Here is a 25,036-nt window from a genome sequence, read left to right on the forward strand (position 1 = left end):
ACTACTGGATTCCTCCCAATCTGGCTTCCACAGCAATCACAGCACCGAAACTGCCCTGATCACAGCCACCGATGACATCCGAACCCTCCTCGACCGAGGACAAACAGAAGATTTGATCCTCCTCGGCCTCTTGGCAGCCTTTAACAGTGTATCCCACCACATGCAGATCAAAAGACTCCACCACATCGGCATCCAAGGGGATGTCCTCAGATGGATCACCTCCTACCACACCGGAAGAACCCAGAAGATCTACCTCCTACCTGTCATCTCTGAACCCAAGCAGATCACCAGCAGTGTCCCTCCAGGGCTTATCTCTCAGCCCCACACTCTTCAACGCATATATGACCCTGCTGGCCAACATCGTCAGATCCCACGGCCTCAACGTAATTTCCTATGCAGACAACACCCATTTCATCCTCTCACTCACCGACGACGACTCCACCACCAGAACCAGCTTACACAGATGCATGAGAAGCATTGCTGATTGGATGAAGAACAACTGCCTGCAGCAGAACACAGACAAGAAGGAAGTACTGAACTTTGGCAACAGCAGTAACACATGGAACCACTCCTGGTGGCCATCAGACCCTGGACGCGGACCCACTCCCTCTGACCATGCCAGAAACCTCGGAATCATCATTGACAACAAGTTCACCATGAAATCACAAATCAGCGCTGAGTCCTCCGCCTGCTTCCTCACTTTGCACATGCTACTTAAGATCTTCAAATGGTTACATTCCTTTCTTTGTTTAGGCGAACAGGCTCCCCAATCTTGACGCTGTGCTTACTAGGTGTACCTCTCTTGTCTTTTAAGGTGTTTTTAAAATCTTTTGTTTATATGCCTCCACCGTCTTCCTCCTCTCCTTAATTCCTTCACTGCCAGGCCTTTTCCTCCTCAGGTGCCAGGGCTTTTTTTGGCCATTTGGAGCAGTTCGCTCTTAGGCCCGCATAACTTTTTGTCCACATAAGCTACCCACGCCAAATTTGCATCCTTTTTTTCCCAACAACCTAGGGATTCTAGAGGTACCCAGAGTGTGTGGGTTCCCATGGAGAAGACGAAGAAATTAGCCAAAATGTTGTTCGTTTTTTTTTTTTTTTTTTTTTTTTTAAAGGGCTGCAGAAGAAAGCTTGTGGTTTTTTCCCCTGAAAATGGCATTAACAAAGGGTTTGCGGTGCTAAAATCACCATCTTCCCAGCTTTCAGGAACAGGCAGACTTGAATCAGAAAACCACAAATTTCAACACAATTTTGTCATTTTAGTGGGTAGTACCCCGTTTTTACTATTTTTTTGCTTTCAGCCTCCTTCTAGTTAGTAACAGAAATGGGTGTGAAACCAGTGATGGAGCCCGGACAGCAAAACATTTCTGAGAAGTAGACAACATTCTGAATTCCTCAAGGGCTCATTTGTGTGGATCCTACAAGGTGTTCCTACAGGAAATAACAGCTGAAATAAAAAAAAAAATTGTAATTGAGGTGAAAAAAACAGCCATTTCTGTCCACGTTTTCTTCTATAACTTTTTTCCAGCTTTGGCAGATTTTCGAAAGCAATATACCATTACGTCTGCCTGACTTTTCTGGTTGTGGGGATATTTAGGGCTTGTAGGTTCATCAAGAATCCTAGGTAGCCAGAGGCAATCTATGACTTGCACCTTGCAATGGCTTTTCATTGTATATTGGGTATACAGCAATTTATTTGGTAAAATATAGAGTCAAAAATAGTTATCAAGGAAACCTTTGTATTTCCAAAATGGGCACAAGATAAGATGTTGAGACGCAGTGGTTATTTGCACATCTCTGAATTCTGGAGTCCCCATACTAGCATGTGAATTACAGGGCATTTCTCAAACAGACATCTTTTTTACACACTTTCTTACATTTGGAAGGAAAAAATGTAGAGGAAGACAAGGGGCAGTTACACTTCTGTCTTCCCCCCAGTCTCCCGATAAAAATGGTACCTCACTTGTGTGGGTAGGCCTAATGCCCGCAACAGGAAACATAACATGGACACATCACACTTTTACATTGAAATCGGACGTGTTTTTTGGAACGTGCCAAGCTGTGGATCTTGGCCTCTAGCTCAGCCGACACCTAGGGAAACCTACCAAACCTGTGCATTTCTGAAAACTAGACACCTGGGGGAAATCCAGAATGGGGTGACTTGTGGGGCTCCCACCAGGTTCTGTTACCCATAATCCTTTGCAAACCTTAAAAGTTGGCAAAAAAAAAAACACTTTTTCATCATATTTGCGTGATGGGAAGTTCTGGAATCTGAGGGGAGCCACAAACTTCCTTCTACCCAGCATTCCCCCAAGTCTCCCAATAAAAAATAGTACCTCAGTTTTGTGGGTATGCCTAGTGCCCGCGACAGGAAATGCCCCAAAACACAATTTGGACACATCACATTTTCCCAAAGAAAACTGGACTGTTTTTTTTGCAGCATGCCTAGCTGTGGATTTTGGCCTCTAGCTCAGCGGGCACCTGGGGAAACCTACCAAAACTGTGCATTTTTTAAAACTAGACACATAGGGAAATTCAGAATAGGGTGACTTGTGGGCTCTCACCAGGTTCTGTTTCCCAGAATCCTTTGCAAACCTCAAAATTTGGCAAAAAACACTTTTTCCTCACATTTCGGTGATGGAAAGTTCTGGAATCTGAGAGGAACCACAAACTCCCTTCTACTCAGCGTTCCCCCAAGTCTCCTGATAAAAATGGTACCTCACTTGTGTGGGTAGGCCTAGTGCCCGAGAGGAAATGCCCCAAAACACTACGTGAACACAACATAATTATCAAATACAATGCTACCCATTTTTGCGGGGGTGGGGCGTGTTTTTGATCCTGGGATCAGCAGCCATCTAGTAAAACCTACCATACCCAGACATTTCTGAAAACTATACACCCGAGGGAGTCCAGGGAGGTGTGACTTGCGTGGATCCCCCAGTGTTTTCTTATCCAGAATCCTCAGCAAACCTCAAATTTAGCTCAAAAATAAAAATTTTCCCACATTTCTGTGTGGGATCACCGCACCAGTACAAATTTCCTGCCACCCAACGTTCCCCTCAGTCTCCCGAGAACAATGATACCTAACTTGTGTCAGTGGGCCAAGTACCAATTACAGGAAAGAGCCAAAAACATGTCGAAGTTGAGGGGAAACCAAAGCGGGTCCAAAAGGGCAGTTTGAATAAAAACATTTTTAGGCTGACAAGTGGGGCAGAATTTCTATTGGTATAGATGCGACAATGCTGGGTGGTAGGAATTTTTTGATTTCAAGCAACGTTGGGATGTTTGCAGGGCATTGGGGTGCATGTGAAGCACACCACCCTGGACACACCCAGATGTTTAGTTTTCAGATGTGTCTTACAGGGTTCGATAAATGGACCACTCACATTTGGCAAGTCTTATTTGATCAGGTCCAGCTATTTTTAGTACTTACTCATCCCTTCTGGCAAGTTGACACAGAACAGATGTTCTGTTCAGTTAAAAAGTGGAGGGGCAATAAAAGATGCCTTTAAATCTTGTTCTTATGTTACATTTGCTCTGTGTTCACAGACAGAGGTCAAAAGTCAGTTTTTGTTACAATTAATTTTCCTTCTGACTGCCCAGTTCCAGGACTTTGTAAGGTGAACTGTGTGACCTGCTGCTTAGAATATAAGATAAAGGGATGTAGAGTGTCAGGGTTTTCCCAACACACATAATTTAAATGACTAAATCAACTGCAAGCATTTCAAAATATATTCCAGTAGTTGTGAAAGCCCTTTTGTTTATTTCTGTGTGATGAAAAAATATTTTCATAGGATGAAAACAAATCAGAATACTTTACATGGTGATGTGCAAAGGATATGTTTTCTGAAACACAGTTTTCACAGATTGTTAATACACTAAATAGTTTCACCAGTAAAGCTCCAAGTTAGTGGAGCGGTTTTTGGACATTTCTTGGAAGGTTACTGTGTGTAGATGACAATGTGTTTCCAAATCATGGTTTAGTAGTATATTTATTAAAATTGAGGGTTTAAACAAACTGAGAAACACTCCTGCCCTGATGGCAATGTTGTAAGTAAACTAAAAGAAGTCCTAGGTTACGTGGGCTAGAGCTCATGGGTATGTGGGCTAGATTCTTTTGATGCATGCAGCAAACTTTAGTCCACTTAATCAAACAAAAGAGGTTTTTTTGTACTGCAGAAATGCTGACCTCGCATATTTGAAAGTGCAAACATCTGTGAGAATTAAGAGAAAGGCAACTGTAAACTATTTGCCTAGGACCACACAATTTGAGACCCGTTTACGGGTCAAGTACATTACAGTTAGGTCGAGTAAATTATTTAAGTTATTCGACCCGCAGGTCTAGTAAAAAATTTATGATTTTTCAAGGCCCTGGTCTAGGTCTCGTAGATTTTTCTACATGGCAGCGTCACAGAGTCCAAAAAGTGCAGCCCTCACCATTTCAAGTGGGAAGATTTTGAGAATTAGACAAGCTCTCATGGCCCAAATGTAAAACCAAAACCCAAAAGAATCAGATGTCCTATTGCTTGCCATTGGGATAATATCTTCTAGTGTGCGGAGGGAGAACTGAAAGACTGTTTACCCCCTTTAGTTCGGGTGGGGGCATAATCGCGCCCATACTAGTTGGTAGCCACCACCCCACTATATTGTTTTTTTAAATTCTCTGGCATCTAGTAGGCTTTCGGTGCCACCACCCTCGACTACTCCCTCCCCCCAACCCTCTTTTTTTTTTTAACAAGAAATTCTTCCCTGGTCTCTGCTGGGCTTTCTGCCCCCCTTGGGGGCCGATGGGTCTTACAAAATAGGTCGATCTGCCCCCAAGGGGAGCAGAAATGGCCAAACGCAATGTGCCCCCATGCGACCCTTGCCCAAGGGGGGCAGAAATGGCCTAAAATAAATTTGCACCCCAGGGAAGCGACCCTAGCCCAAGGGGTCGCTCCCCATCTATAAAAAATAAAAAAAATCCCTGGTGCCTAGTGGTTTTTGCCCCCCTTGGGGGAAGATAGGCCTAATTAACATAGGAAATGCAGAAATGATCAGATAGATGTGAAAGGAAAGGAAAGACCTTTCCTTTCATGTCCTCAGCCCGCCCCCACCCCCCAATCAGAAGAGAAATGGAAGCATCTTTCGATCGCGCTGGAAGCTGAGTTTCCAGCACAATGGGGGAGGCTTTTGATCGCATGCGGGCGTCATCAGATGTCGTTTGGGGGGTGAGGAGGGGTATGTGGAAGGGGAAAAGATTCCTCTTCCATCCCTGCCGCTCCCCCAGTGGGCCAGGTGCAGGACGAGCTGGTCTTGTCCTTGGCACACGGCAACCGTAGCTGAGGGCAAGACCAGCTCGTCCAGGGCACCCGAGAGGTTAAAGTCTGCATCTGCTATTTTAAATCCATTTCTCTTTCCTCTCTGCCACCATGGAACCAAACTGGTACTTGCCTTAAGCCCCCTTAACAGCTCAAAAGGACTTATGAAAGTCACAGAATTAGGGTCTGTCCTGACATGAATTGCAACACCTTCCTCCAGTCCAAACCACCTTTAACAGACAGCTGAATAGCTTCCTTTATTACTCTTTTAAACCTTTCTACTTGACCGTTTGACTCAGGATTGAACACAAATTTTTTTTAATGCACAATACCACATTTTTCAAGATAGTTCTGTGTATAGTTACTTATAAAGTGGGGCTCATTGTCTGACACAATATCCTGATGAATACTCTCCCTGCAAAAAAAACTCAGCCACGCCTCAGAAGTGACCTTTCTCACCATTTGAATTTCTGGCCTCTTGGAAAAGAAGTCCACAATGTCTATTCCAAACCCCTATTGTCTTGGTAACACAGCAAAGGACCCTTTGGCATATGCATCCCTAGAGGAGTATGCAGAGCACCGCCTTACCTGATGCTCCATCATGGCGTCTACACCCGGCCACCAAGTGTTCTCCTTGACTTGCCTTCTGGTGCACAAAAAGCTTAACTTTCCTTCATGAGCATTGTCGATAATACCTTTCCTAAACCTAAAAGTGGAAATAAACTTGTGTAGGAAAGTACCATCTTGCCTGGGATGTTACCCCCATTTTTCACTGTATATATGTTGTTTTAGTTGTATGTGTCACTGGGACCCTGGTAACCCAGGGCCCCAGTGCTCATAAGTGTGCCTGAATGTGTTACCTGTGTAGTGACTAACTGTCTCACTGAGGCTCTGCTAATCAGAGCCTCAGTGGTTATGCTCTCTCATTTCTTTCCAAATTGTCACTAACAGGCTAGTGACCATTTTTACCAATTTACATTGGCTTACTGGAACACCCTTATAATTCCCTAGTATATGGTACTGAGGTACCCAGGGTATTGGGGTTCCAGGAGATCCCTATGGGCTGCAGCATTTCGTTTGCCACCCATAGGGAGCTCTGACAATTCTTACACAGGCCTGCCACTGCAGCCTGAGTGAAATAACGTCCACGTAATTTCACAGCCATTTTACACTGCACTTAAGTAACTTATAAGTCACCTATATGTCTAACCTTTACCTGGTAAAGGTTAGGTGCAAAGTTACTTAGTGTGAGGGCACCCTGGCACTAGCCAAGGTGCCCCCACATTGTTCAGAGCCAATTCCCTGAACTTTGTGAGTGCGGGGACACCATTACACGCGTGCACTACATATAGGTCACTATCTATATGTAGCTTCACAATGGTAACTCCGAATATGGCCATGTAACATGTCTATGATCATGGAATTGCCCCCTCTATGCCATCCTGGCATAGTTGGCACAATCCCATGATCCCAGTGGTCTGTAGCACAGACCCTGGTACTGCCAAACTGCCCTTCCTGGGGTTTCACTGCAGCTGCTGCTGCTGCCGCCAACCCCTCAGACAGGCATCTGCCCTCCTGGGGTCCAGCCAGGCCTGGCCCAGGATGGCAGAACAAAGAACTTCCTCTGAGAGAGGGTGTGACACCCTCTCCCTTTGGAAAATGGTGTGAAGGCAGGGGAGGAGTAGCCTCCCCCAGCCTCTGGAAATGCTTTGTTGGGCACAGATGTGCCCAATTCTGCATAAGCCAGTCTACACCGGTTCAGGGACCCCTTAGCCCCTGCTCTGGCGCGAAACTGGACAAAGGAAAGGGGAGTGACCACTCCCCTGACCTGCACCTCCCCTGGGAGGTGTCCAGAGCTCCTCCAGTGTGCTCCAGACCTCTGCCATCTTGGAAACAGAGGTGCTGCTGGCACACTGGACTGCTCTGAGTGGCCAGTGCCACCAGGTGACGTCAGAGACTCCTTGTGATAGGCTCCTTCAGGTGTTGCTAGCCTATCCTCTCTCCTAGGTAGCCAAACCCTCTTTTCTGGCTATTTAGGGTCTCTGTCTCTGGGGAAACTTTAGATAACGAATGCAAGAGCTCATCCGAGTTCCTCTGCATCTCTCTCTTCACCTTCTGATAAGGAATCGACTGCTGACCGCGCTGGAAGCCTGCAAACCTGCAACATAGTAGCAAAGACGACTACTGCAACTCTGTAACGCTGATCCTGCCGCCTTCTCGACTGTTTTCCTGCTTGTGCATGCTGTGGGGGTAGTCTGCCTCCTCTCTGCACCAGAAGCTCCGAAGAAATCTCCCGTGGGTCGACGGAATCTTCCCCCTGCAACCGCAGGCACCAAAAAGAGGCTGGACTGGCTTGTAGTGAGTACCAAGGGGTACTGGCACCTTGCACCAGGCCCAGTTATCCCTTATTAGTGTATAGGGTGTCTAGCAGCTTAGGCTGATAGATAATGGTAGCTTAGCAGAGCAGCTTAGGCTGAACTAGGAGACGTGTGAAGCTACTACAGTACCACTTAGTGTCATATGCACAATATCATAAGAAAACACAATACACAGTTATACTAAAAATAAAGGTACTTTATTTTTATGACAATATGCCAAAGTATCTTAGAGTGTACCCTCAGTGAGAGGATAGGAAATATACACAAGATATATATACACAATAGCAAAAATATGCAGTATAGTCTTAGAAAACAGTGCAAACAATGTATAGTTACAATAGGATGCAATGGGGAAACATAGGGATAGGGGCAACACAAACCATATACTCCAAAAGTGGAATGCGAACCACGAATGGACCCCAAACCTATGTGACCTTGTAGAGGGTCGCTGGGACTATTAGAAAATAGTGGGAGTTAGAAAAATAACCCTCCCAAGACCCTGAAAAGTGAGTGCAAAGTGCACTAAAGTTCCCCTAAGGACAAAGAAGTCGTGTTAGAGGAATAATGCAGGAAAGACACAAACCAGCAATGCAACAACTGTGGATTTCCAATCTAGGGTACCTGTGGAACAAGGGGACCAAGTCCAAAAGTCACAAGCAAGTCGGAGATGGGCAGATGCCCAGGAAATGCCAGCTGCGGGTGCAAAGAAGCTTCTACTGGACAGAAGAAGCTGAGGTTTCTGCAGGAACGAAAAGGGCTAGAGACTTCCCCTTTGGTGGACGGATCCCTCTCGCCGTGGAGAGTCGTGCAGAAGTGTTTTCCCGCCGAAAGAACGCCAACAAGCCTTGCTAGCTGCAAATCGTGCGGTTAGCGTTTTTGGACGCTGCTGAGGCCCAGGAGGGACCAGGAGGTCGCAAATTGGACCAGCAGAGAGAGGGGACGTCGAGCAAGACAAGGAGCCCTCTCTGAAGCCGGTAGCACCCGGAGAAGTGCCAGAAACAGGCACTACGAGGATGCGTGAAACGGTGCTCGCCGAAGTTGCACAAAGGAGTCCCACGTCGCCGGAGACCAACTTAGAAAGTCGTGCAATGCAGGTTAGAGTGCCGTGGACCCAGGCTTGGCTGTGCACAAAGGATTTCCGCCGGAAGTGCACAGGGGCCGGAGTAGCTGCAAAGTCGCGGTTCCCAGCAATGCAGCCCAGCGAGGTGAGGCAAGGACTTACCTCCACCAAACTTGGACTGAAGAGTCACTGGACTGTGGGGGTCACTTGGACAGAGTCGCTGGATTCGAGGGACCTCGCTCGTCGTGCTGAGAGGAGACCCAAGGGACCAGTAATGCAGCTTTTTGGTGCCTGCGGTTGCAGGTGGAAGATTCCGTCGACCCACGGGAGATTTCTTCGGAGCTTCTGGTGCAGAGAGGAGGCAGACTACCCCCACAGCATGCACAAGCAGGAAAACAGTCGAGAAGGTGGCAGGATCAGCGTTACAGAGTTGCAGTAGTCGTCTTTGCTACTATGTTGCAGGTTTGCAGGCTTGCAGGCTTCCAGCGCGGTCAGCAGTCGATTCCTTATCAGAAGGTGAAGAGAGAGATGCAGAGGAACTCGGATGAGCTCTTGCATTCGTTATCTAAAGTTTCCCCAGAGACAGAGACCCTAAATAGCCAGAAAAGAGGGTTTGGCTACCTAGGAGAGAGGATAGGCTAGCAACACCTGAAGGAGCCTATCACAAGGAGTCTCTGATGTCACCTGGTGGCACTGGCCACTCAGAGCAGTCCAGTGTGCCAGCAGCACCTCTGTTTCCAAGATGGCAGAGGTCTGGAGCACACTGGAGGAGCTCTGGACACCTCCCAGGGGAGGTGCAGGTCAGGGGAGTGGTCACTCCCCTTTCCTTTGTCCAGTTTCGCGCCAGAGCAGGGGCTAAGGGGTCCCTGAACCGGTGTAGACTGGCTTATGCAGAATTGGGCACATATGTGCCCAACAAAGCATTTCCAGAGGCTGGGGGAGGCTACTCCTCCCCTGCCTCCACACCATTTTCCAAAGGGAGAGGGTGTCACACCCTCTCTCAGAGGAAGTTCTTTGTTCTGCCATCCTGGGCAAGGCCTGGCTGGACCCCAGGAGGGCAGATGCCTGTCTGAGGGGTTGGCAGCAGCAGCAGCTGCAGTGAAACCCCAGGAAGGGCAGTTTGGCAGTACCAGGGTCTGTGCTACAGACCACTGGGATCATGGGATTGTGCCAACTATGCCAGGATGGCATAGAGGGGGCAATTCCATGATCATAAACATGTTACATGGCCATATTCGGAGTTACCATTGTGAAGCTACATATAGGTAGTGACCTATATGTAGTGCACGCGTGTAATGGTGTCCCCGCACTCACAAAGTTCAGGGAATTGGCTCTGAACAATGTGGGGGCACCTTGGCTAGTGCCAGGGTGCCCTCACACTAAGTAACTTTGCACCTAACCTTTACCAGGTAAAGGTTAGACATATAGGTGACTTATAAGTTACTTAAGTGCAGTGTAAAATGGCTGTGAAATAACGTGGACGTTATTTCACTCAGGCTGCAGTGGCAGGCCTGTGTAAGAATTGTCAGAGCTCCCTATGGGTGGCAAACGAAATGCTGCAGCCCATAGGGATCTCCTGGAACCCCAATACCCTGGGTACCTCAGTACCATATACTAGGGAATTATAAGGGTGTTCCAGTAAGCCAAAGTAAATTGTACCTGCGGTTGCAGGTGGAAGATTCCGTCGACCCACGGGAGATTTCTTCAGAGCTTCTGGTGCAGAGAGGAGGCAGACTACCCCCACAGCATGCACAAGCAGGAAAACAGTTGAGAAGGCGGCAGGATCAGCGTTACAAAGTTGCAGTAGTCGTCTTTGCTACTATGTTGCAGGTTTGCAGGCTTCCAGCGCGGTCAGCAGTCGATTCCTTATCAGAAGGTGAAGAGAGAGATGCAGAGGAACTCGGATGAGCTCTTGCATTCGTTATCTAAAGTTTCCCCAGAGACAGAGACCCTAAATAGCCAGAAAAGAGGGTTTGGCTACCTAGGAGAGAGGATAGGCTAGCAACACCTGAAGGAGCCTATCACAAGGAGTCTCTGACGTCACCTGGTGGCACTGGCCACTCAGAGCAGTCCAGTGTGCCAGCAGCACCTCTGTTTCCAAGATGGCAGAGGTCTGGAGCACACTGGAGGAGCTCTGGACACCTCCCAGGGGAGGTGCAGGTCAGGGGAGTGGTCACTCCCCTTTCCTTTGTCCAGTTTCGCGCCAGAGCAGGGGCTAAGGGGTCCCTGAACCGGTGTAGACTGGCTTATGCAGAATTGGGCACATCTGTGCCCAACAAAGCATTTCCAGAGGCTGGGGGAGGCTACTCCTCCCCTGCCTTCACACCATTTTCCAAAGGGAGAGGGTGTCACACCCTCTCTCAGAGGAAGTTCTTTGTTCTGCCATCCTGGGCCAGGCCTGGCTGGACCCCAGGAGGGCAGATGCCTGTCTGAGGGGTTGGCAGCAGCAGCAGCTGCAGTGAAACCCCAGGAAGGGCAGTTTGGCAGTACCAGGGTCTGTGCTACAGACCACTGGGATCATGGGATTGTGCCAACTATGCCAGGATGGCATAGAGGGGGCAATTCCATGATCATAGACATGTTACATGGCCATATTCGGAGTTACCATTGTGAAGCTACATATAGGTAGTGACCTATATGTAGTGCACGCGTGTAATGGTGTCCCCGCACTCACAAAGTTCAGGGAATTGGCTCTGAACAATGTGGGGGCACCTTGGCTAGTGCCAGGGTGCCCTCACACTAAGTAACTTTGCACCTAACCTTTACCAGGTAAAGGTTAGACATATAGGTGACTTATAAGTTACTTAAGTGCAGTGTAAAATGGCTGTGAAATAACGTGGACGTTATTTCACTCAGGCTGCAGTGGCAGGCCTGTGTAAGAATTGTCAGAGCTCCCTATGGGTGGCAAACGAAATGCTGCAGCCCATAGGGATCTCCTGGAACCCCAATACCCTGGGTACCTCAGTACCATATACTAGGGAATTATAAGGGTGTTCCAGTAAGCCAAAGTAAATTGGTAAAAATGGTCACTAGCCTGTTAGTGACAATTTGGAAAGAAATGAGAGAGCATAACCACTGAGGCTCTGATTAGCAGAGCCTCAGTGAGACAGTTAGTCACTACACAGGTAACACATTCAGGCACACTTATGAGCACTGGGGCCCTGGGTTACCAGGGTCCCAGTGACACATACAACTAAAACAACATATATACAGTGAAAAATGGGGGTAACATGCCAGGCAAGATGGTACTTTCCTACACAACCCCCTCCCCCCAAACGAAGGACAATAAGACAGCCATGACCTGATGAGTCTTCATTGTCTAAGTGGAAATATCTGGAGAGTCCATCTGCATTGGAGTGGCTACTCCCAGGTCTATGTTCCACTGTATAGTCCATTCCCTGTAGGGATATGGACCACCTCAACAATTTAGGATTTTCACCTTTCATTTGTTTTAGCCAAAGTAGAGGTTTGTGGTCTGTCTGAACAATGAAGTGAGTGCCAAACAGGTATGGCCTCAACTTCTTCAGAGCCCAGACCACAGCAAAGGCCTCCCTCTCAATGGCAGACCAACGCTTTTCTCTAGGGGTCAACCTCCTACTAATAAAAGCAACAGGTTGATCCTGGCCCTCAGAATTAAGTTGTGATAGGACTGCCCCTACTCCTAATTCAGATGCATCAGTTTGGACATAGAATTTTTTAGAGTAACAAGGGCTTTTCAGGACAGGTGCAGAGCACATGGCCTGCTTCAGCTCCTCAAAAGCTTTCTGACAGTTTGCTGTCCATAATACCTTTTTAGGCATTTTCTTGGATGTGAGGTCATTAAGAGGGGCTGCAATGGAGCCATAGTTCTTAATGAACCTCCTGTAATACCCAGTGAGGCCTAGGAAGGCTCTCACCTGAGTCTGAGTGGTAGGGGGAACCCAATCAATAATTGTTTGGATTTTCCCCTGAAGTGGTGCAATCTGTTCCCCACCAACAAGGTGTCCCAGATAAACCACCTTACCCTGCCCTATCTGGCACTTTGAAGCCTTGATAGTGAGGCCTGCCTTTTGCAGGGCCTCCAAAACTTTCCATAGGTGGACCAGGTGATCATCCCAGCTGGAGCTAAAGACAGCTATATCGTCCAAATATGCTGCACTGAAAGCTTCCAGCCCTTGCAGGACTGTGTTCACCAACCTCTGAAAAGTGGCAGGTGCATTTTTCAAACCAAAAGGCATTACAGTAAACTGGTAATCTCCTCCAATGGTAGAAAATGCAGTCTTAGGTTTAGCATCTTCTGACAATTTGATCTGCCAATACCCTGCAGTCAAATCAAAAGTGCTTAGATACTTGGCAGATGCCAGTGTATCTATGAGCTCATCTGCCCTGGGTATAGGGTGAGCATCAGTTTTGGTTACCAAGTTGAGACCTCTATAGTCTACACAAAACCGCATTTCCTTCTTTCCATCTTTGGAATGGGGTTTTGGTACCAGTACCACAGGAGAAGCCCATGGACTGTCAGAGTGCTCAACCACTCCTAGTTCTAACATTTTCTGGACCTCTTGCTTTATGCAGTCCCTGACATGGTCAGGCTACCTATAGATCTGACTTTTGACAGGTAAACTGTCTCCAGTATCTATAGTGTGCTCACACCAAGAAGTGGTACCTGGCACAGTAGAGAAGAGTTGAGAGAATTGATCTAGGAGATTTATGCAATTATCTTTCTGCTCAGCAGTAAGACAATCAGCCAAAACTACACCTTCCACCAGAGCATCTTGTTCTGTGGAAGAGAAGAGATCAGGTAGAGGATCACTGTCTTCTTCCTGTCCCTCATCAGTTGCCATGAGCAGGGTGAGATCAGCCCTGTCATAGTAGGGTTTCAGGCGGTTGACATGGAGCACCCTAAGGGGACTCCAGGCAGTGCCTAAGTCAACTAAATAGGTGACTTCTCCCTTATTTTCAACAATTGTGTGGGGACCACTCCATTTATCTTGGAGTGCTCTTGGGGCCACAGGCTCCAAGACCCACACTTTCTGCCCTGGTTGGTACTGAACCAAAACAGCCTTCTGGTCATGCCATTGCTTCTGGAGCTCTTGGCTGGCCTGAAGGTTTTTACTGGCCTTTTTCATGTACTCAGCCATCCTTGATCTGAGGCCAAGTACATAATCCACAATATCCTGCTTAGGAGCTTTTAAAGGTTGTTCCCAACCCTCGTTTACAAGTGTGAGTGGACCCCTAACAGGGTGTCCAAAAAGAAGTTCAAAGGGGCTGAAGCCCACTCCTTTCTGGGGTACCTCCCTGTAGGCAAAAAGGAGGCATGGTAGAAGGATATCCCATCTCCTGCGGAGTTTTTCAGGGAGACCCATAATCATGCCTTTGAGAGTTTTATTAAATCTCTCCACCAGTCCATTTGTTTGTGGATGATAGGGTGTTGTGAACTTGTACGTTACACCACACTCCTTCCACATGGCCTTTAAGTATGCAGACATGAAATTGCTTCCTCTGTCTGATACTACTTCCTTTGGGAAGCCCACCCTGGAAAATATTCCCAGGAGGGCCTTTGCCACTGCAGGTGCTGTAGTGGTCCTTAAAGGAATTGCTTCAGGGTATCTTGTGGCATGGTCCACTACCACTAAGATAAATCTATTGCCTGAAGCAGTAGGAGGGTCAAGGGGGCCAACTATGTCAACCCCTACCCTTTCAAAGGGAACCCCAACCACAGGCAGTGGAATAAGGGCTGCCTTTGGGGTGCCACCTGTCTTGCCACTGGCTTGACAGGTTTCACAGGACTTACAAAATTCCTTTGTGTCCTCAGACATCCTAGGCCAATGAAACAATGGAACCAGTCTGTCCCAAGTTTTCATTTGACCCAGGTGCCCAGCTAGGGGAATGTCATGTGCCAGTGTTAGGAGGAACTTTCTGTACTCCTGAGGAATCACTAATCTCCTGGCAGCTCCAGGTTTAGGATCCCTATGCTCAGTGTACAAGAGGTTGTCCTCCCAGTAAACTCTGTGAGAGTCACTGACATCCCCATTAGCCTGTTTGACAGCTTGCTGTCTGAGACCCTCTAATGTGGGACAGGTTTGCTGTGCCACACTCAGCTCCTCTCTGGCAGGCCCCCCTTCACCCAAAAGCTCAGCAGTGTCTGCTTCCAGCTCCTCTGGTGTAGGTTCTGCACAGGGAGGGAATTCTTCTTCCTCAGAAGTAGAATCCACTGTAGAGGGAGGGATAGTAGGAAGTGGTTTGCTTCTACTAGCCCTAGCTTTAGGGAGCACTTGTTCCATTGTTCCAGGATCCAAGCTTCCCTGTCCTTTTTGCTTTTTGGCCTGAGCCCTTGTCAAAGCAAAAATATGCCCTGGGATGCCCAGCATTGCTGCATGGGCCTCAAACTCCACATCTGACCAAGCTGATGTCTCCAAATCATTCCCTAATAGACAGTCTACAGGTAAATCTGAAGCTACCACAACTTTCTTTGGACCAGTAACCCCCCCCCCCCCCCCCCCCAGTTGAGATTAACAACAGCCATGGGGTGGCTAAGTGTGTTGTTGTGAGCATCGGTTACTTGGTACTGGTGACCAAGTAGGTGTTGTTCAGGGTGGACCAGTTTCTCTATGACCATAGTCACACTGGCCCCAGTGTCCCTGTAGGCCTGAACCTCAACACCATTTATTAGGGGTAGCTGCTTGTACTTATCCATATTAAGGGGACAAGCAACTAAGGTGGCTAAATCAATAGCCCCCTCAGAGACTAACACAGCCTCTGTGGCCTCCCTAACAAGGCCAACCCCAACTAAGTTACCAAAAGTGAGCCCAGCTACTCCCTTGGATTGGCTATTAGTAGGTTTGCTCCCACCACCACTGCTATTAGTAGGGACACTAGGTGTAGCAGTAGGGGTTGTAGTGGTAGGAGGCTTGGTGCCTTTCTTTGGACAACTGGGATCTGTTGTCCAATGGCCTTTTATTTTACATAAATAGCACCATGGTTTCTTTTCCTTGTTCTGATTAAAAGAGGATTTGGGCCCACCACCCCCACCAGAGTGTTTTTGTGGGCCTGATGAAGACTCATTTTTAGATTTGTCCCCACCCTTGTCAGAAGACTTACCATCCTTCTTTTTGTTGCCATCTTTGTCACCCCCTGTATGAACTTTTCTGTTCACTCTTGTTCAGACCCATTTGTCTGCCTTCTTTCCCAATTCTTGGGGAGAGGTCAGATCAGAGTCCACCAAGTACTGGTGCAACAAATCAGACACACAATTATTAAGAATATGCTCTCTCAGGATCAAGTTATACAGGCTTTCAAAGTCAGTAACCTTACTGCCATGTAACCACCCCTCCAAGGCCTTCACTGAATGGTCAATGAAATCAACCCAGTCTTGTGAAGACTCCTTTTTGGTCTCTCTGAACTTTATCCTGTACTGTTCAGTGGTTAAGCCATAACCATCCAGGAGTGCATTCTTAAGAACTTGGAAATTATTAGCATCATTTTCTTTCACAGTAAGGAGCCTATCCCTACCTTTTCCACTAAATGATAGCCATAGGATAGCAGCCCACTGCCTTTGAGGGACATCCTGTACAACACAGGCCCTCTCAAGTGCAGCAAACCACTTGTTAATGTCATCCCCCTCCTTGTAAGGGGGAACTATCTTGTGCAGATTCCTGGAATCATGCTCTTTTGCAGGATGACTGGGGAATACTGCTGCTGCCACCATGGGTTTCTAAACCCAGTTTCTGTCTCTCCTTCTCTACTTCTAAAGTCTGTCTATCCAAATCCAGCTGTTGCTTCTTGAGCTTCAGTCCGGTTTGTTCCACTCTCAATCTATTGAGCTCCCTTTCTAACAATCTGTCATCAGGGTGGGTGGGAGGGACATGCCTTGAAACAGAAGTATGGTGAGAATGGACAGAAGGAGACCTGTCCCTTACAGAAGCCACCCTAACAGCTTGGCTAACAGAAACATCACTACCAGTATGGTGAGAATAAATGCTTTTGCTATGATGTGAGACAACACTATTTATATGGTGTGGCTCATCATCATTACCAACTATGCTAGACTGTCTAGTAATGGGCAGGCTAGGAAGTTTCTTTCCTGAATCTTTTCCTGGGGGAGTCCCTGGATCAGATTGAGAACCATTAGCTACTTTTTCAACAGATTGGGCACTTATGGCCTTATCCTGTACTCTAAGCATGTTAATTAACAGTTCTAAGGAAGGATTCTTCCCTACACTCAAACCTCTCTCTATGCAGAGACTCCTTGCTCCTTTCCAGCTAAGGTGATCATATGCAAGTTTGGACAGATCAACATGTTGGCCTGTGCCAGACATTTTTAGAGAGAGTTAAAGTGATAGTAAAAGATAAAAAGTTTGTCAGAGCTTTTAGAAAGACAGAGAAAAAAACTTTTTAAACTTTTTAGAACTTTTTAGAAAGTTAGAAGTGCTTTTCAGCACTTAGAAAAGAGTGAAAAGAGGAAAAGCAAAACTTTTTGGCTATGTGTATATACACTGACCTTGTTTTGTATATTTTTCTCTTATGAAAAGTACAATGACGAGTGGTAAGTAGTCTCAAAGCACTTATCCCACCACTGCACAACCAATGTAGGAGGCTGGACTGGCTTGTAGTGAGTACCAAGGGGTACTGGCACCTTGCACCAGGCCCAGTTATCCCTTATTAGTGTATAGGGTGTCTAGCAGCTTAGGCTGATAGATAATGGTAGCTTAGCAGAGCAGCTTAGGCTGAACTAGGAGACGTGTGAAGCTACTACAGTACCACTTAGTGTCATATGCACAATGTCATAAGAAAACACAATACACAGTTATACTAAAAATAAAGGTACTTTATTTTTATGACAATATGCCAAAGTATCTTAGAGTGTACCCTCAGTGAGAGGATAGGAAATATACACAAGATATATATACACAATAGCAAAAATATGCAGTATAGTCTTAGAAAACAGTGCAAACAATGTATAGTTACAATAGGATGCAATGGGGAAACATAGGGATAGGGGCAACACAAACCATATACTCCAAAAGTGGAATGCGAACCACGAATGGACCCCAAACCTATGTGACCTTGTAGAGGGTCGCTGGGACTATTAGAAAATAGTGAGAGTTAGAAAAATAACCCTCCCCAAGACCCTGAAAAGTGAGTGCAAAGTGCACTAAAGTTCCCCTAAGGACAAAGAAGTCGTGTTAGAGGAATAATGCAGGAAAGACACAAACCAGCAATGCAACAACTGTGGATTTCCAATCTAGGGTACCTGTGGAACAAGGGGACCAAGTCCAAAAGTCACAAGCAAGTCGGAGATGGGCAGATGCCCAGGAAATGCCAGCTGCGGGTGCAAAGAAGCTTCTACTGGACAGAAGAAGCTGAGGTTTCTGCAGGAACGAAAAGGGCTAGAGACTTCCCCTTTGGTGGACGGATCCCTCTCGCCGTGGAGAGTCGTGCAGAAGTGTTTTCCCGCCGAAAGAACGCCAACAAACCTTGCTAGCTGCAAATCGTGCGGTTAGCGTTTTTGGACGCTGCTGAGGCCCAGGAGGGACCAGGAGGTCGCAAATTGGACCAGCAGAGAGAGGGGACGTCGAGAAAGACAAGGAGCCCTCTCTGGAGCCGGTAGCACCCGGAGAAGTGCCAGAAACAGGCACTACGAGGATGCGTGAAACGGTGCTCGCCGAAGTTGCACAAAGGAGTCCCACGTCGCCGGAGACCAACTTAGAAAGTCGTGCAATGCAGGTTAGAGTGCCGTGGACCCAGGCTTGGCTGTGCACAAAGGATTTCCGCCGGAAGTGCACAGGGGCCGGAGTAGCTGCAAAGTCGCGGTTCCCAGCAATGCAGCCCAGCGAGGTGAGGCAAGGACTTACCTCCACCAAACTTGGACTGAAGAGTCACTGGACTGTGGGGGTCACTTGGACAGAGTCGCTGGATTCGAGGGACCTCGCTCGTCGTGCTGAGAGGAGACCCAAGGGACCGGTAATGCAGCTTTTTGGTGCCTGCGGTTGCAGGGGGAAGATTCCGTCGACCCACGGGAGATTTCTTCGGAGCTTCTGGTGCAGAGAGGAGGCAGACTACCCCCACAGCATGCACAAGCAGGAAAACAGTCGAGAAGGCGGCAGGATCAGCGTTACAGAGTTGCAGTAGTCGTCTTTGCTACTATGTTGCAGGTTTGCAGGCTTCCAGCGCGGTCAGCAGTCGATTCCTTATCAGAAGGTGAAGAGAGAGATGCAGAGGAACTCGGATGAGCTCTTGCATTCGTTATCTAAAGTTTCCCCAGAGACAGAGACCCTAAATAGCCAGAAAAGAGGGTTTGGCTACCTAGGAGAGAGGATAGGCTAGCAACACCTGAAGGAGCCTATCACAAGGAGTCTCTGACGTCACCTGGTGGCACTGGCCACTCAGAGCAGTCCAGTGTGCCAGCAGCACCTCTGTTTCCAAGATGGCAGAGGTCTGGAGCACACTGGAGGAGCTCTGGACACCTCCCAGGGGAGGTGCAGGTCAGGGGAGTGGTCACTCCCCTTTCCTTTGTCCAGTTTCGCGCCAGAGCAGGGGCTAAGGGGTCCCTGAACCGGTGTAGACTGGCTTATGCAGAATTGGGCACATCTGTGCCCAACAAAGCATTTCCAGAGGCTGGGGGAGGCTACTCCTCCCCTGCCTTCACACCATTTTCCAAAGGGAGAGGGTGTCACACCCTCTCTCAGAGGAAGTTCTTTGTTCTGCCATCCTGGGCCAGGCCTGGCTGGACCCCAGGAGGGCAGATGCCTGTCTGAGGGGTTGGCAGCAGCAGCAGCTGCAGTGAAACCCCAGGAAGGGCAGTTTGGCAGTACCAGGGTCTGTGCTACAGACCACTGGGATCATGGGATTGTGCCAACTATGCCAGGATGGCATAGAGGGGGCAATTCCATGATCATAGACATGTTACATGGCCATATTCGGAGTTACCATTGTGAAGCTACATATAGGTAGTGACCTATATGTAGTGCACGCGTGTAATGGTGTCCCCGCACTCACAAAGTTCAGGGAATTGGCTCTGAACAATGTGGGGGCACCTTGGCTAGTGCCAGGGTGCCCTCACACTAAGTAACTTTGCACCTAACCTTTACCAGGTAAAGGTTAGACATATAGGTGACTTATAAGTTACTTAAGTGCAGTGTAAAATGGCTGTGAAATAACGTGGACGTTATTTCACTCAGGCTGCAGTGGCAGGCCTGTGTAAGAATTGTCAGAGCTCCCTATGGGTGGCAAACGAAATGCTGCAGCCCATAGGGATCTCCTGGAACCCCAATACCCTGGGTACCTCAGTACCATATACTAGGGAATTATAAGGGTGTTCCAGTAAGCCAATGTAAATTGGTAAAAATGGTCACTAGCCTGTTAGTGACAATTTGGAAAGAAATGAGAGAGCATAACCACTGAGGCTCTGATTAGCAGAGCCTCAGTGAGACAGTTAGTCACTACACAGGTAACACATTCAGGCACACTTATGAGCACTGGGGCCCTGGGTTACCAGGGTCCCAGTGACACATACAACTAAAACAACATATATACAGTGAAAAATGGGGGTAACATGCCAGGCAAGATGGTACTTTCCTACAACTTGTCATTCCTAACAAGAATTAAATTTTTTGCCAGCTCTTCTACTACTTTGAAAAACCTCACTAATTTTCTGGGAACCGTCCGTTCTTCAAGCCACTCATTATCAATTACATCACCCTATTTAATTTCACATCCGCTCACATTTGCACATCCCATGTGTCTTCTTCAGTCACAGGATGCTCCAATCCAATCAAATTAACGCAAGGTGAATGCCACCTCATAGTCATCTTTATCAAAATTAACAAAGCTCTCTCCACGTACAGGTAACCTGGACACACCATCAGCATGTAGGTTCATTTTTCCTGGCACATATTCTATTGTGCGCTGAAAAGACTGTTGGCTGGATGCTAACCTGGCCAATCTTCCTATCATTGTGAGACCTCCACCCAGAGACATCATTTGTACCAATGGTTTGTGGTCCATTTTTATTATAAATCTGGTACCCCACATAAAAGGTCTGAAGTTTCCAGCTCCCCAAACACATGCCAACAGTTCTCGTTCTATAACAGAGTAATGTTTCTCCGCTTCCCATAATGCTCTTGAGGCATATGATCCAATCCATTAGTTAACGTATTCTCTTTGCATAAGTACACATCCCAATCCACCTCTACTCGCATCCACTGTTATCACACATTTCCCCACTACAAATAGTTTAAGGCAAAACGCATCAGCAATCATCTGTTTCAATTTGGTGAATCTGATGTCATCTTGTCACTCCATTCAAATTGTGTGTTCTTTTTGAGTAGACACCTGAACGGGTCCACTTCTGCAGCATAATTTGGTATACATTCTGCATAAAATCTGGTTAATCAGAGAAAAGAAACTAGTTGCTCTTTGCTCACAGGAACAGGAGCTTTCAGAATACTGTCCACAGGCCCAATTTTTGGTTTGATTCCTGTTACACTGACTAGATTCCCAAGGTATTCCACCTCACGTTTCCTGAATTTACACTTGAGTTTCAACGTAAGGCCTTTTGCTGGCAAGGCTGACAAAACGTTATTTAAATTAGCATCATGCTCCTCACTATTCTGTCCAAAAACTAAAATATCATCTTGAAAGGCAATTGCCCCCAATCTGCCTTACAGCGTTTCCTTCATTAGTCTCTGGAATACTGATGCAGCACTTGCTTGGCAAACAGGCATCCGACAATACCGAAAAAGCCTTTCTGGAGTAATAAATGCAGTATGTTTTTTTGACTCCTCCTCCAGCTTAACCTGGTGGTAAGTACTTGCCAGGTCTAATGTAGAAAAAACGTGTGCACCTGACAATGTTGTTACCATTTCGTGCAAGTTGGGCAGAGGATGGGTTTCCACCCAAATTGTGCTATTAAGGCTGCGCAAATCCACACATAATCTCAATTCCCCAGAAGGTTTAACTGAAATTATGACTGGGGATACCCAGGCTCGACAGGTTCGATAATGCCCTCATTGCATAAATCATGTAACATCTCTTTCCACCTCCCCATGTAGCATAAGGGAACATTTTTAACCCTGTGCCTGGTGATTACAGCTTTGTCACATAGTTTAATACAATGTTTGAATCCAAGATATTCACCCAGTTTGGCACTAAAAACATTACCAAATCATCCTATTCTTCTGCTACATTGCCAATATTTTCTGTATTATTAATAACATAAATAGGAGGATGCACTCTGGGATTGAGTTTAATTCCGATTTCTTCCTGGTGAGGCCAACCCAAAAGAGATTGTCCGCTCTTTGTCATGTACACTTTATCATGAGTGTGTCGCCCTGCAAACACCAGATTGCCCCAAAAATAACACATCAATTCAATTTTGTGACCAATAATATTTTGCTTGGCCACTTTTCCTTGACTATAGATTGTCCTAAAATGATGTACCATGCACATGAATAAACATGTACATTTACATTTCTCCATCAATATTAATATTACAAGATGGAAAATCCTTCTTAGAATTCCCACCACCTTCACTCAGAACAGTATTGGAGTACTGATCAGAATTGCCACCATCCCTCCCATTAGGAACACTTCCTTGTACTAAATTCACACTCTTGTTATTGGACCTGCGTACCCTATTGAAATGTCCCTTCTTATTGCACCTGGAACACACTTTATCTGCAGCACCGCAAAAGTTTGAGTTGCCAAGATGTGAAGAGCTACCACATCTGAAACACAAAGCTATATTTTTCTTTAAATCATTCCTTTGCATGGTGGTTTTCTTTATTTTGTTCCCACCATCATTCACAACGTGCACTCCATTATCCAAACTACCCCTAATTTCCTGTACAAGTTTTTCAGAACGCTCGATGGACTTTGCAATATCAATAGCAGCATTAAACGACATGTCTGTGCTAACCCTTAGCCTTTCTTGAATTTTCTTAATTGTTCTTATTAAGATCTGGTCTTTCAGTGCTTGCTCATACATTGTGTTCAAAATCACAGGTAGAGGCCAAAGATCCCAAAGCACAGACATGCACGTCTATGGACTCAGCCCCATCTTGCTTCCTTCAGTAACATTTAAACCTTTCCATGACAATATTGTTTTTAGGGATTCAGGGCCTCATTATGACCCTGGCGGGCGGCGGAGGCCGCCCGCCAGGATCCCGCCCTCCAAATTACCGCGCCGCGGTCAAAAGACCGCGGCGGGTATTACGAGTTTTCCCCTGGGCTGGCGGGCGGTTCCAGTAAAACCGCCCGCCAGCCCAGGGGAAAACGACCTTCCCACGAGGATGCCGGCTCGTAATCGAGCCGGCGGAGTGGGAAGGTGCGACGGGTGCAGTGGCACCCGTCGCGTATTTCAGTGTCTGCAACGCAGACACTGAAATACTTTTCGGGGCCCTCTTACGGGGGCCCCTGCCGTGCCCATGCCATTGGCATGGGCACGGCAGGGGCCCACAGGGGCCCCGCGACCCCCCCCTACCGCCATCCTGTTCATGGCGGCTTTCCCGCCATGAACTGGATGGCGGTAGGGGGGGGTCAGAATCCTCATGGCTGCGGAGCGCGCTCCGCAGCCATGGAGGATTCCAAAGAGCAGCGGAAAATCAGCGGGAGACCGCTGACTTTCCGCTTCTGACCGCGGCTGAACCGCCGCGGTCAGAATGCTCATTGGAGCACCGCCAGCCTGTTGGCAGTGCTCCCGTGGTCGGTGGCCCTGGCGGCCACCGGCTGCCAGGGTCAGAATGACCCTCTCAGTCTGTTACGTTCTGCGTCTATGAGATCGATTACTTTTACTGACCCAAGTAATGGACTCCTTTTTATAAGTACTGCTAGCCTTGAAAAAGCCCCAGGTGAATCCACCAAAGGGGTGAAACATGTGTCGGGTGTCTGTTCAAAAGTCTACAAATCTTTGTCCAAAAAGGACATCACCAAATGTCCTTGGTCTTCCGGCCAAATGGGCACCAATAAATACACTTGGATTCATCATCTTGACTCTGAGTACTAATTTCATATTACAAATCATTACAATTACAGTCATAACACGTTGCAAGCTCAAAATCTCATACTTGGACATAAAAATGGGTTTTCAACTTTTTATTATCCCATGTTATTGACTTGGGTCAAATTGGTCCACACCCCCTCTGACAACCCACATTAAGAAAACTAACTGGGCATTTTTCAGGAAGAGAAGAGGTGGGCCACTCAAACGTCGTCCTTTGAACTACAGTGGTGTGTGCGAACCCTTGATGAAACAGATTTTCACCTAGTGAAACTAATCTTACTATGAGACTGAGCTCCACTGAGCAGTGGTTTGTGAGAACAGTCCGACTAGTGTATCATACACCATGTAGAATGGCCTATCACCTTTAAAAAATATATTTGTGTTTTTGTGCATAATTCAAAACTACTAGTTCCTTTTCATATAGCTTTAGTCAAATCACTCACAGCTCACTATTTGCATTAATTATTCAGTTGATGAAATTAAAGTGCTTACTCTCTTACTTGCTTCTGCCATGCTGCTTATTAAGCTAGCTGATTTTCAAAATAATTTTTGATTTGCATTCTATTTGTATAGTGCTAATCAGTGTTTCAACCTTGTTGCTACAAAGTATCCGTCACAGTCCAGGGAGTCATTGCTTAATAGATTATTAAACTGTCTTTAGGTTACTCACTTAAAATACGTGCATAGGTAGCTTCAAATTTGGTGATTTACACATCTTATGACAAGTGTCAAAAATCTTATCTGGAGTCTTGCATATTGTAAATTACTAATATCTGTTGTGTGTTAACAAGGGCCAATAGCATTTCTTTACCAGGAGGTTACATCCCATCATTGGGTTTTGATAAATATAGATTAGCACTTGCTGTTCGCCTCTTTGTAAACTGATTACTGGATGTATTTTTCTCTCTTTAGGGATACTTCCTCCTTTTTGAATCAATGCTGGATTCTGTGATCTTCGCAAAGGACAAATATTTGGCAGAAGGAGGATCAGGTTGGTGTGAAGTTACTCTGTGTTTGAACATGGCTAATCTGATGCTGACGAAACCACATGCGCCCCTCCTGCCTGTGAATATGCTATGCATGACTGAGAAAGTTCCCACTAGAGATGAAGGATGTTGCCATTAAAGCCAGCTTCAAGGCATTCATTTACAATATTTGTAATAGGAATGCATTAGGTCGGGTATTCAGACCTCGGAATTAATGATGTTTTCAGGGACATGGGATAAAGAATAGGCTTAGGAACTCTATGTCTCTTAAATAAGATACATTTCTTCCCAAAAGGGATAAATCACTAGCTTTTTTTTCTTTTTAAGCAGATCTG

At 46.8% G+C, this 25,036-nt stretch overlaps 1 protein-coding gene across 2 annotated transcripts in view; it reads left to right on the forward strand.

Moving 5' to 3' along the window:
* The window catches only part of PRMT3 (protein arginine methyltransferase 3), a 739,945-nt gene that overhangs the window by 376,834 nt on the left and 338,075 nt on the right, over positions 1–25,036 (forward strand). For both annotated transcript variants that reach the window (XM_069221933.1, XM_069221934.1), the window contains exon 11: positions 24,628–24,706. In XM_069221933.1, coding sequence (XP_069078034.1) covers positions 24,628–24,706 — 79 coding nt within the window. The remainder of the gene's footprint in view (positions 1–24,627; positions 24,707–25,036) is intronic.

Source organism: Pleurodeles waltl, chromosome 3_1 (genome assembly GCF_031143425.1).
Source record: "Pleurodeles waltl isolate 20211129_DDA chromosome 3_1, aPleWal1.hap1.20221129, whole genome shotgun sequence".
NCBI lineage: Eukaryota > Metazoa > Chordata > Amphibia > Caudata > Salamandridae > Pleurodeles > Pleurodeles waltl.